This window comes from Schistocerca americana, chromosome 1 (assembly GCF_021461395.2).
Source record: "Schistocerca americana isolate TAMUIC-IGC-003095 chromosome 1, iqSchAmer2.1, whole genome shotgun sequence".
Classification (NCBI taxonomy): Eukaryota; Metazoa; Arthropoda; class Insecta; order Orthoptera; family Acrididae; genus Schistocerca; species Schistocerca americana.
The window spans coordinates 902,493,349-902,506,684 of record NC_060119.1 but is presented as its reverse complement, the minus strand read 5'-3'; the positions used below and the strand labels follow the sequence as shown (position 1 = coordinate 902,506,684).

The window sequence follows — 13,336 nt, the reverse complement described above, 5'->3', positions numbered from 1 at the left end:
CATATTATTAAAGATCCCAATACCACAACAGATATATGCAGACTTTTCAAACAACAAATAGAAACAGTAGATCACATCACAAGCGGATGTACAATACTAGCAAATACAGAATACACCAGAAGACATGACAATGTAGCAAAAATAAAACAACAACAACTTGCCATACAACATAAACTAATAAAACAACATGTTCCCACATACAAGTATGCACCACAAAATGTACTGGAGAATGAGGAATACAAATTATACTGGAACAGAACCATTATAACAGATAAAACACCACCACATAACAAACCTGACATCATACTCACCAATAAAAAGAAGAAATTAACACAACTAATTGAAATATCCATACCCAGTACAACAAATATACAAAAGAAAACAGGAGAAAAAATTGAAAAATACATCCAACTGGCTGAGGAAGTCAAGGACATGTGGCATCAGGATAAAGTTGACATTATACCAATTATACTATCAACTACAGGAGTCATACCACACAATATCCACCAGTACATCAATGCAATACAGCTACATCCAAACTTACACATACAACTACAGAAATCCGTAATTATTGATACATGTTCAATTACCCGAAAGTTCCTAAATGCACTATAACATATACCGTACAGTTAAAAGGAAGTGACGCTTGATGAAGGTCCGCGTCACTTTCCATTTTTAACCAGACCTAAGGTCTGAGAAAGGAAAGAAGATAATAATAATAAGTTTGAAGCAAAGCCAGCCAAAAAATAGATGTGTGGAAAAAAATGAAGTTAAGCTTTTTATATCTCTGGAAGTAATCATGAGATAAACCTGAAACTTTGCGTGTAATAATTTACCTGTAGAATTTTGTTTGAATATAAAATTTCATTATTTTAGTCCTTCTCAATAATTTACAAATTAAGAGTGAAGTTGACGATTTTTGTAAAAATGTCAAAAATGGGTATTTTTAACTCACTTTTACAAAAAAGAGTTTGCAGGAAACTCTCTTAAACCATTTTCATTAGAAAGACTATGTTCTAAACCTCCAGAAAACATTGTTTTGTTTTGCAATGTGAGAACACAAGGCCCTAAAAAATGATGACACGGTATACCCATGTTCCACTGGGAATCAGATGAAATCTGACATTTTTTATTATGTTATACAGTTGTTTAGTACTGTCTGGGGAAGGTAACATGGAAAGTTCTGATGACTAGGAAGTTAGATTGAGTCAGAACAACTTGAAAAACTTCAAAATGGATGTCTTTTATCAAGACTCATTATGACTTCCGTTTTTTCTGTTATAATAACTACAGAACCAAACTGGTTATGAACTTTGAAATTTAACTTTGCATTATTAATATATTGGATATCATGGCAGGAAAAGTGTTGCATATCAGCTGCAACACACGTTGTATAAACTACCTTCAGGTGTTACACCATTGACGTTACACCATTGACGTGTAAATTTTGGTGTAGTTCCATAGCAGTCTGCCTGACATTTTTTGGAAATATGTTATGGAGAAATTTGAGTATGTCTTTTTATTGTGCAGTACTATTGACATGCTAGTTTAATTCCAGTTTAAAGTATAGCATAGTTTATGTTCACATAGTTTGTGGTTTGTGTTGAATGTTCAGTGTACTGATCAAAAATCGTACTGTACTGCTATGGCCCATGATGGCACAACCAGTACTGGTTGCTTTTAAAAGTGAGAAAACCAGCATCCCCATCGCCTTTGGGGCCATGCCTGATAGCTGTGCAACAGCAACCACATGTGGATTTCTTTAAACAGGATCTGCTCAGCAGAAGTCTCACAGATATTTCCAGTCCATCGCTCTGTTTAATAAATGTGTGCAGCATATTGTCTTGGCTGGAGGTCTGATGTTGTTAATGTATCTTCTTTGATACTGTCACTAATTTTGGCCAGAAAAGATGATGCATCATTTGAAACTCTGTAGTCCGCACTAGGTCATAAACAGGTCCTGTAATCTGTAATTCTGTTCTGGCTGCTGTGGCCTCTCTCTGTCTGGCTGGCAGTCACTGGCCGATCACATCAGCTGACTAATGTGGTATTTTCTAAGGATGCGTCGGTTAAGGAAATTGAGGTAAACATCCTATCTACATAAGGCAATCAATAAATTTATCATGCAGATATAGTACTTGTGTATACCTGATACTTTTTCTGGAAATTTATCTAGAACCCATGTAGCACGCACAGTTAAATAAACAAGGAACAGTGAATGAGTAAAAATGAGTGGTTCCCAAAGCTGAATGAGTTTGCCCATGTCTGGTTAGAATGGCAGACAGAATAGGAAAAAAAGTACCTATAAGGAATGGTGTACCTCTTATAATATTTTTAATTCTATTTTAAACAAACATAATGGTTTTACATTTCCTTATACTGATGGTTCTGAACAGTTTGTTACATTGTTCTCTTCCATGAGGTATTAAAGTTTTGTGTTCCTAACACGTGTAATGTGAATAACACAGAACTTTTCAGTATGTAAAAGGCACCTGAATTTGGTTAGCCATCCTAGTAAGAAATTTCTGAACTGCTCATACTTCTTCAATGCATTCCAGTCAGTAGTGGAAATCTACCCTACAAAGGGAATTTGAAGTATCTAAGACCCCACATCCCCCTCCTTCCCCAATCTTTGAGAACAAAAGGAAGTCTGTATGTTTGCAGGGAGCCAGAAAATGTGGAAATTATGGACAACAATATAACACACACAGTGGCCAAAGGTACCTTTAGGGATAGTGGTGTGCTGACCATTTCTATCCCCTTCATGCTCTCCTGTCACTGAGGAGGAGGACAAGAATTGTTAGCCAAGATATTGCTTGTTGGATTTTCTCTCAGGATCTGTAGCAGCTGTTTTTGTTTAATGATTTCTCTGATATTTTGTCAGTTCAGATATCTGTTGTCAAAAGATTCACCTTTATTGATGGTGTCAGACTGGAGTCAAGCCTGTGGGTAGAGTTTACGTATGCTTGCTGCGCTAACATCAGAGGCCCTTTCCCCAGTCATTACTGTTGTGTTCTCCCTTTGTTGTTTGCAGCACTCATTCACTGCAGCACCTGAATCCACAGTTGTCAGTACAGATATCTGTTGTCAAAAGATTCACCTTTATTGATGGTGTCAGGCTGGAGTCAAGCCTGTGGGTAGAGTTTACGTATGCTTGCTGCGCTAACATCAGAGGCCCTTTCCCCAGTCATTACTGTTGTGTTCTCCCTTTGTTGTTTGCAACACTCATTCACTGCAGCACCTGAATGCACAATGCATTTATCACAAGGCTTTTGTTAAAACTATTGTACGTACGAATTTCAATGACGTACTTGAAAAGACCAGTGCAGTAGCTCTTGTCCACAGCATGAACCTGCATGTCAGAGTATTTTATTCTGGGGTGGGTCTCGCACACTGCGTGCTTTACCACATTTGATTTTTCTGCCCATCCCAACCTGCAGTACTGCTTAAGTTCAGTGAACCTGTCATTGGTGGATCATCTCAACACATTTGTTTTTGCTGATGACATCACCATTTGGGGAGAGACGGCAATGGAGGTTCAGAGGAGAACAGATTACTGGAACAGAAAATTTAAAAAATTCAGCTTAACTGTGAGTAGGGACAAGACAGTGGCAATGAACATGAACAGGACACCCACACCCTCACATCATACTGGAGGGGGAGAAGTTTGAATGTGTGAAAAGCTTCAATTATGTGGGTAGCATCATATCACGTGGTGGAAGTTCCAAACTCGAAGTCTTAAACAGAATAACAAAAGGATCTAGCTTCTTCCACCAAGTATGAAATCTAATCTGGGATAAGAAAGCCCCCCCCCCCCCCCCCCCAATGGACCTTGCCGTTGGTGGGGAGGCTTGCGTGCCTCAGCGATACAGATAGCCGTACCGTAGGTGCAACCACAACGGAGGAGTATCTGTTGAGAGGCCAGACAAACATGTGGTTCCCGAAGAGGGGCAACAGCCTTTTCAGTAGTTGCAGGGGCAACAGTCTGGATGATTGACTGATCTGGCCTTGTAACACTAACCAAAACGGCCTTGCTGTGCTAGTACTGCGAACGGCTGAAAGCAAGGGGAAACCACAGCTGTAATTTTTCCCAAGAGCATGCAGCTTTACTGTATGTTGCACAGAGAGCTGCATCAAACCAGTCTCTGGACTGAAGACCACAACAAATAACAGGTCAGCTCTACAAACAACTAGGAGAGACAGAGTCAGGAATGATTATGTAAGGAGAGACCTACAGGTGACATTGACTACAGAGGTGAAGATGAGTGCTTTGAGATTGAAGTGGTTCAGTCATGTGAAGCGAATGCACACGACTCGAACTTCATGTCAGTATTTGGAGATGGAGATACCAGGAAGGAGACCAATTGGGTGGCCTAGAAAGAGATTGACAGACCAGGTTAAGGAAGATCTCAAGAGGAGAGTAGCAACGTGGAATGTAGTGGAGAGGGGAAAAGCTGTACCAGGACAGAAGCCAATGGAGGCATATCGTTCACAAAGTTCCTACTCCACTCGTTGGAAGGAAATCCTGACGATAATGATGATGATGATGATGATGATGATGATGATGATTGAGGCGTATAATGCAAATGTCTTTGGGTTATAATTTTTAAATTTTTGTTCAGTATCTGTGTTTATTACTGGAAATAGCAGCAATAAAAAACCGAATATCGGTTATTTCAGAAACCTGTTATTTTGAGCTGCTTTAACAATGAGGTTAAACGAGAGGTAAAGGAAAAAAGGTATAATCAAAAACTGTTTGTTTCAGCAATAACCACAATCCTTAGTTTTCTGTGTTTGAGCAGCATGTTGCAGATTTTCTGTCACTCTGGGAATGTTTGGTAGAAAGGCCATACCTGAAATTTCTTCATTTGACATGCTACCTCACCAGGTGTTTTCGTGACACTTCTTATATAACTGATGGAGTATCCATTGTTCCTCAGAATGGATACCAGGCATTGTGTGTTGAGTCTATGTGGACGATTAAAAGTTTATGCAGGTGTTGGTCCATGTTTGGTGGTTTTTGATACACACTGTGGTCCAGGTTTTCACCATTTCTTGGAATTGGCACATCTGGAAAGTGTAGCAGTTACTTCTTTCTCTATTTCTGTATTAAATTTTATGTTGGCATGGAGACTGTTCAGGTGTTGTATGAAGTCGTCGACCTATTCCCCACCCCAGCTCTGCACATTGTAGGTGTCATCAGCATACCTGTACCACACCTTGGGCTTACAGTGTGCTAAGTACAATTCTTGGCTTCCACAATGCTCCATGAAAAAATGGACAACAATGGAACCCATGACTACGTCTTCCAGCTGTTCTTAAAAATTGCTCTTCCATACAAAGTAGGCTCATGGTAAGACAAGCATCACACAGGGTGGTGATGTTCTGTGGGGAAATGATTGATTATTAGTAGCAGACAAGAAGCTTAGACTCATTAGGCTCAACATATGATAATAATGCACGTCCATCCAACCACAGAGATAGAAGGAACTGGTATACTCCAGACCTAGAACAGGAAACTGCCCCATGACCCAAAGTTGCTTGTTTAGGCTAAAGGCCCCAAAACTATGCAGTCTTACAAGATAGCTGTGTCTCTACACTATATCTTGACCTAATATTTTGTATTTGCTAACAGTGGGACAACTTTGGACTTCTGAATATTGGCTATCACTTTTATCTGACAACCACACAAATATTTGTAAAAGTTTTAAAATTGGACTTCCTAACTCATTAGATGTTGATTTTGATGTTAACAGTGATGGGTCAATGAATTATCATGGGACGAGCAAGTCATGTTAATCTGTAATGTTGTTGTATCTTTCATTTATTTGGTCGAAGATGTAACAATGAAATTTTAGAGTATGGCAGTTAGCCTAATTTTGGAAGCATCTCTCTCTCTCTCTCTCTCTCTTTAATTTCATCCATTTTAAATGTGGAATTTCTAGTTAAAAGATGTGTAATGGATGTGTCACTGTGGTCTAGGGGTAGCGTCTTTGATTCATAATCAAAACGTCTTCGGTCCCGGGTTCGATCCCCGCCACTGCCTAAATTTTGATAAATAATCAGCATTGGCGGCCGAAGACTTCCGGCATAAGAAGTCAGCCTCATTCTGCCAACGGCCTTGTCAAAGAGGGCGGAGGAGCAGATAGAGGTTCAGGGCACTCTCTTGTCCTAGGGGTGGGAAATTGCCCCTAAAGGCGGAAGAATCAGCAATGATCAACGACATGAGGATGCAGAAGGCAATGGAAACCACTGCATTAAAGACACATAACGTGTATCCACAGGACATGTGGCCTGTAATTGAAGAAGTGTCACGATGATCTCTCCATTGGCAAAAGAATCCGGAATAGTCCCCCATTCGGATCTCCGGGAGGGGACTGCCAAGGGGGAGGTTACCATGAGAAAAAGATTGAATGATCAACGAAAGGATAACGTTCTACGAGTCGGGGCGTGGAATGTCAGAAGCTCGCACATGGTAGGGAAACTAGAAAATCTGAAAAGGGAAATGCAAAGGCTCAATCTAGATATTGTAGGGGTCAGTGAAGTGAAGTGGAAGGAAGACAAGGATTTCTGGTCAGATAAGTATCGGGTAATATCAACAGCAGCAGAAAATGGTATAACAGGTGTAGGATTCGTTATGAATAGGAAGGTAGGGCAGAGGGTGTGTTACTGTGAACAGTTCAGTGACCGGGTTGTTCTAATCAGAATCGACAGCAGACCAACACCGACAACGATAGTTCAGGTATACATACCAACGTCGCAAGCTGAAGATGAACAGATAGAGAAAGTGTATGAGGATATTGAAAGGGTAATGCAGTACGTAAAGGGGGACGAAAATCTAATAGTCATGGGCGACTGGAATGCAGTTGTAGGGGAAGGAGTAGAAGAAAAGGTTACAGGAGAATATGGGCTTGGGACAAGGAAAGAAAGAGGAGAAAGACTAATTGAGTTCTGTAACAAGTTTCAGCTAGTAATAGCGAATACCCTGTTCAAGAATCACAAGAGGAGGAGGTATACTTGGAAAAGGCCGGGAGGTACGGGAAGATTTCAATTAGATTACATCATGGTCAGACAGAGATTCCGAAATCAGATACTAGATTGTAAGGCGTACCCAGGAGCAGATATAGACTCAGATCACAATATAGTAGTGATGAAGAGTAGGCTTAAGTTCAAGTCATTAGTCAGGAAGAATCAATACGTAAAGAAGTGGGATACGGAAGTACTAAGGAATGACGAGATACGTTTGAAGTTCTCTAACGCTATAGATACAGCAATAAGGAATAGCGCAGTAGGCAGTACAGTTGAAGAGGAATGGACATCTCTAAAAAGGGCCATCACAGAAGTTGGGAAGGAAAACATAGGTAAAAAGAAGGTAGCTGCGAAGAAACCATGGGTAACAGAAGAAATACTTCAGTTGATTGATGAAAGGAGGAAGTACAAACATGTTCCGGGAAAATCGTGAATACAGAAATACAAGTTGCTGAGGAATGAAATAAATAGGAAGTGCAGGGAAGCTAAGACGAAATGGCTGCAGGAAAAATGTGAAGACATTGGAAAAGATATGATTGTCGAAGAACAGACTCAGCATACAGGAAAGTCAAAACAACCTTTGGTGACATTAAAAGCAACGGTGGTAACATTAAGAGTGCAACGGGAATTCCACTGTTAAATGCAGAGGAGAGAGCAGATAGGTCGAAAGAATACATTGAAAACCTCTATGAGGGTGAAGATTTGTCTGATGTGATAGAAGAAGAAACAGGAGTCGATTTAGAAGAGATAGGGGATCCAGTATTAGAATCAGAATTTAAAAGAGCTTTGGAGGACTTACGGTCAAATAAGGCAGAAGGGATAGATAACATTCCATCAGAATTTCTAAAATGATTGGTGGAAGTGGCAACAAAACGACTATTCACGTTGGTGTGTAGAATATAGGAGTCTGGCGACATACCATCTGACTTTCGGAAAAGCATCATCCACACAATTCCGAAGACGGCAAGAGCTGACAAGTGCGAGAATTATCGGACAATCAGCTTAACAGCTCATGCATCGAAGCTGCTTACAAGAATAATATACAGAAGAATGGAAAAGAAAATTGAGCATGCGCTAGGTGACGATCAGTTTGGCTTTAGGAAAAGTAAAGGGACGAGAGAGGCAATTCTGACGTTAACGGCTAATAATGGAAGCAAGTCTAAAGAAAAATCAAGACACTTTCATAGGATTTGTCGACCTGGAAAAAGCGTTCGACAATATAAAATGGTGCAAGCTGTTGGAGATTCTGAAAAAAGTAGGGGTAAGCTATAGGGAGAGACGGGTCATATACAATATGTACAACAACCAAGAGGGAATAATAAGAGTGGACGATCAAGAACGAAGTGCTTGTATTAAGAAGGGTGTAAGACAAGGCTGTAGCCTTTCGCCCCTACTCTTCAATCTGTACATCGAGGAAGCAATGATGGAAATAAGAGAAAGGTTCAGGAGTGGAATTAAAATACAAGGTGAAAGGATATCAATGATACGATTCGCTGATGACATTGCTATCCTGAGTGAAAGTGAAGAAGAAATGACCTGCTGAACGGAATGAACAGTCTGATGAGTACAGAGTATGGTTTGAGAGTAAATCGGAGAAAGACGAAGGTAATGAGAAGTAGTAGAAATGAGAACACCAAGAAACTTAACATCAGGATTGATGGTCACGAAGTCAATGAAGTTAAGGAATTCTGCTACCTAGGCAGTAAAATAACCAATGACGGACAGAGCAAGGAGGACATCAAAAGCAGACTCGGTATGGCAAAAAAGGCATTTCTGGCCAAGAGAAGTCTACTAATATCAAATACCGGTCTTAATTTGAGGAAGAAATTTCTGAGGATGTACGTCTGGAGTACAGCATTGTATGGTAGTGAAGCATGGGCTGTGGGAAAACCAGAACAGAAGAGAATCGAAGCATTTGAGATGTGGTGCTATAGACGAATGTTGAAAATTAGGTGGACTGATAAGGTAAGGAATGAGGAGGCTCTAGACAGGATCGGAGAGGAAAGGAATATGTGGAAAACACTGATAAGGAGAAGGGACAGGATGATAGGACATCTGCTAAGACATGAGGGAATGACTTCCATGGTACTAGAGGGAGCTGTAGAGGGCAAAAACTATAGAGGAAGACAGAGATTGGAATACGTCAAGCAAATAATTGAGGATGTAGGTTACAAGTGCTACTCTGAGATGAAGAGGTTAGCACAGGAAAGGAATTCGTGGCGGGCCGCATCAAACCAGTCAGTAGACTGATGGGGGGGAGGGGGGGGGGGGTAAAGACTTGTTTATTTGTTGCTCACAAACACACACAGTTTCAGACTCTGTTTGATTACTCTTCTTAATTCATAACACAGTTTTTTTTTTCAGAAGTTTTGTTTTGAAGTGATGACACCACTAGCATCGGAGTATTGGTGTTGGTGGGGAGCCAGGAGGCTTTGCTCTCCCATTAGATCTGTTACAGAGAAACAGTCTTTCTTGTCCTTCTGGGCATTTGCATTGCCAATGTTCTCAAAAAACCTGCTGCTTTGTTTCAGTGGAACATTGTCATAACAAGGTGCTAGTTAAGAATGACGTGGTTCATTTTACTAAAAGAATTTCTTTTGTATTCTATTAGGTCACTGAAACTGTCCTTTTGCGTGGCCAGATATCATCACAACCATCATAATGTTTGCCAGTACTGCTGCCGCTTTTGAATATCTTCTAGTTCTTATATGTTATGAGTTAAATTGAGTGGTCAAGTAATATGAGGTCAAATAAATGATTATTTTCAGGCAGCTCCATCAATAAATGAATTTAAATTCAACAAGAAGCGAGTACAAATATTATCAAAAGCAAGTGAAGTGCCAGAATGGGCAGAGGGTGTTGTGTATTGGATGTCAAGAGACCAGCGAGTTCAAGGTATTTTCGTTGTATATTTACCATAGAGATGAAATCTTTCTGTGTAGGTTAGTATTTGTACAAGTTTCTGCTCATCATACATGGAAGAAAATGAGATTATAATACCTAAGTAGTATTGAAACATAATATAATTTGCACGTAGAAGTAAGCAGATTTCACTCTAGAAATTTGGGCAAATGATGTATGACTGACTGAGTGCTAAATTACTTTGTTAGGTAAATTAAAAGAAAATTCATCCCATTAGACTGATGGATTCGAAATGCCACATATTTGCAATTTTGTAACTTCTGTAGTTCTACTAAATGTACTCAAAGCAGAGGTAATTACTTGTCTGTGCTATTGCTTATGTATGTGATTCTTAATTTTACTTCTGGGATCAGAAACTACAGAAAAAACTGGTAAATATATGATGATATTGAAATACGTGGTGTGAAGAGAGAACGTCAAAGGAAGAAATGGGTACAGCTGCCTCAGAAACTCATGCCTGCTTTTTGGTACTTAGAAATGAATACAGATGTGACATTGGTGCTTTCATAATGAACATCTTTGCTTTCATACTTTGGTCAACGCTGTCTGCAAATAGAAAACATTGTCTTTAACCACTGCCCCTCCTTTTACTGTATTAGTTTATTTAAATCCTCTTCATTTTTACTTTTTTCCCCTTTTATTCCCCTTAGTATTCTCTGTAGCTTTTTTTTTTTTTTTTTTATTCCTTACCTACCTTTCACAATCTCTCTCTCTCTCTCTCTCTCTCTCTCTCTCTCTCTCTCTCTCTCTTTCTCATCACCTATATGATAGAGCTCTTTTTCTGGTCGCTGTAAATTTTTCAGGCACAGTATGCTCTTTGATAAATCTTAAGTATCCTCACACAATGTGTACATAATATTCTTCTTTTTCATTCTATAATTCACTTTGAATTTATTCCATTTAACTTGCTTCTTGATTTGTTGCATCTACATAGTATCTTCTGTCCATCTTAGCAAATTCTCTTGCTGTTTTCAACCATGCAGGAATTTAAGGTGAGTTCTCTCTTTGTGAGGTTTAAGTGTGCTCTTTGGCCATTAACAGCTACTCGTCATCAGTTGTAGTGCATGTGCAGTTTGGAGCATGTTGTGTTGTTTTTATTAGTGATGAGGCATTCTGACAATGAGGAAAACACACTTCAAATCATAGAAAATAGACTTATTTTTTGTCTATTGATCACTGTTTGTATTATTTCAGATTGATCGATTTGGGCAGTGCCATTTGTCTTCATATAATTTATCTTAGTTACACTGTTACTAGTCTAAACAAAACTACTAGTTTCAGTGTCATATACTCATGACACTGAAACTCTTAGTTCCATTAAGGCCTGTTATCCAGTAATTGTGCAAAGCGATCTGCCGAAAACCTTCAGTTTGAAGTAATAAAAATGCAATCGACAAACAGGAAATGAGTTTATTACCTACAAGTGAGGATCACAAGTAACTCTCTGTGACAAGTATGTCCGGTTTTGGTACACTTCAGATTATTGAGGAATAATTGGTAATGAAATTCTGTGAAACTGTTGATTGAAAGATCGAATGTGAAACCTTTGCTCATGAAGACTCTACTGTACGAAGTATTCTGTCTCTGCATGCCATACTTTCGCCAGGCAGTTATGTTGTTTCTGGATTTGGTTTTTAAAGTTATACAGGGTGAGTCAAAAAGGACTTCACAACTTTGGAACGATATAGAAATTTGTTGAACTAACTTACAGAATCGGTAGATGTGTCATTTTGTAGCAAACACCCTCAAGTTTCATTCACGTAGTATCAGTACCCCATTCCACCACCAAGAATGTCAGCGTAGCGCACAGTTAAAATAGTTACTTTCACTGGTGTGGAGCATGGCTGCGGTGTGTTTTGGTTTCATGAAACGAGCCACTGGATGTCTTTCTCTGGGATAGCGTTAAAAGTGTGTGTATGTTCCTCCTGTACCAAACAATTTAACTGACATGAAAATGGAGGGTAAAAATCGCAGAGAGAGACCATGAGATGAATACACTAAACAGGTTCATAAGGATGTAGGTTGCAGTAGGTATTTGGAGATGAAGAACCTTGCACAGGATGGAGTAGCTTTTAGAGCTGCATCAAACCAGTCTGTGGACTGAAGACCAGAACAACAACAACAACAATAACCATTTATACCTTGACTTTAGCACAGTCTGGCAATCTGAAGATGTCCTAAGAACGAAACTGCCTGCAACACAATGGACGTGTAATACTACAGCTGAGGTAGTTTTCATTAGTCATTAAAATTACTGAAATGAATATTATGTAAATAGTGTGGAGTACGAGAGGAAACAAATTAAATGATGGAAAAACAATTATTCATAAGTAAATATTATGATGGTGGCCATTACGTTAACAATTGTTAGTTAGTTGAAAGTTTAAATTAATTTAACTATTGTATTAATTACAAATGACTGTGTGATGAAGGCATCCACAGCTGTGGTAGTACATTTTATATTTGAAACTCCACAAACAGCTGTATTTGAACCAATTTTTCACTATGCACTACAAGTTTCATGGTGTATGGCGACATCATCAGTTGCATTCACTTTGAATTTCACTTGGTGAACTGGCCTCTCGATTTGTGTGGCCACCAGATGCTGCGATTTACCTGGGTAACTGCATTATGCTATCTTACTGGCATGTCATTGTCACGTAGCATTGAATGTTTTCCATTGCCCAACTCTGTTGTTTATCCATCCTGCGGAGAGTATGGTTTAACTATGAAGGTTAGGTGTTGTGTATTCTCAGCCATATTGTATACTGTCTTTTAATGTTTACATAGATGCTCTCCCTCATCAAAAATTTGTGTCATTGACTATCCATTCTGTAGAGATAATGGTTTTAATTATGTGTGGGCCTTCTATACATTGGAACCTCACTTAATGAGCACCTCCCATAAAGTGCAATTCTCATACTGAGCAAAAAAAAAAGACTTAATGAGTGATGTTTTGCATAACGAGTGATCACTATTTAGTGTGACATCACCAGCCGTTCACATGAGGTGGGGGGAACATTCAACAATACGATCACCTTTCATTGCTGGCAGCAGGCTATGAACAATGTCCTTAGTACATACTGCAGTCTGGGAGTAGCGCTCTTTCTGCTACCATTTTAGTGCAGCTTGAGATCACACATTTTTGTAAGAAGATAAAACCGCAAGGAGACGACCACAAGAGAAGGAAAATGGCCTTAGAAATGAAAGGTAAAATCACTGAAAAACGTGAACATGGTGTGAGTGTTGCTGATTTGGGTGTACATGCAATCAGTTTACATCAACTATTTGCACTGTCCTCAAGAACAAGATTAATGAGATAGATGCAATGACAAGAGTATGTGAACAATGGTTTCATATTCTGGACGATGTTGAAAGGTTTCTC

General features: G+C 39.3%; 1 protein-coding gene across 3 annotated transcripts in view; it reads left to right on the top strand.

The window, feature by feature from the left end:
- Positions 1-13,336, top strand: part of LOC124614953 (deoxyribodipyrimidine photo-lyase) — a 108,632-nt gene that overhangs the window by 23,892 nt on the left and 71,404 nt on the right. For all 3 annotated transcript variants that reach the window (XM_047142988.1, XM_047142987.1, XM_047142986.1), the window contains one exon: positions 9,798-9,924. In XM_047142988.1, the coding sequence (XP_046998944.1) occupies positions 9,798-9,924 (127 nt within the window). The remainder of the gene's footprint in view (positions 1-9,797; positions 9,925-13,336) is intronic.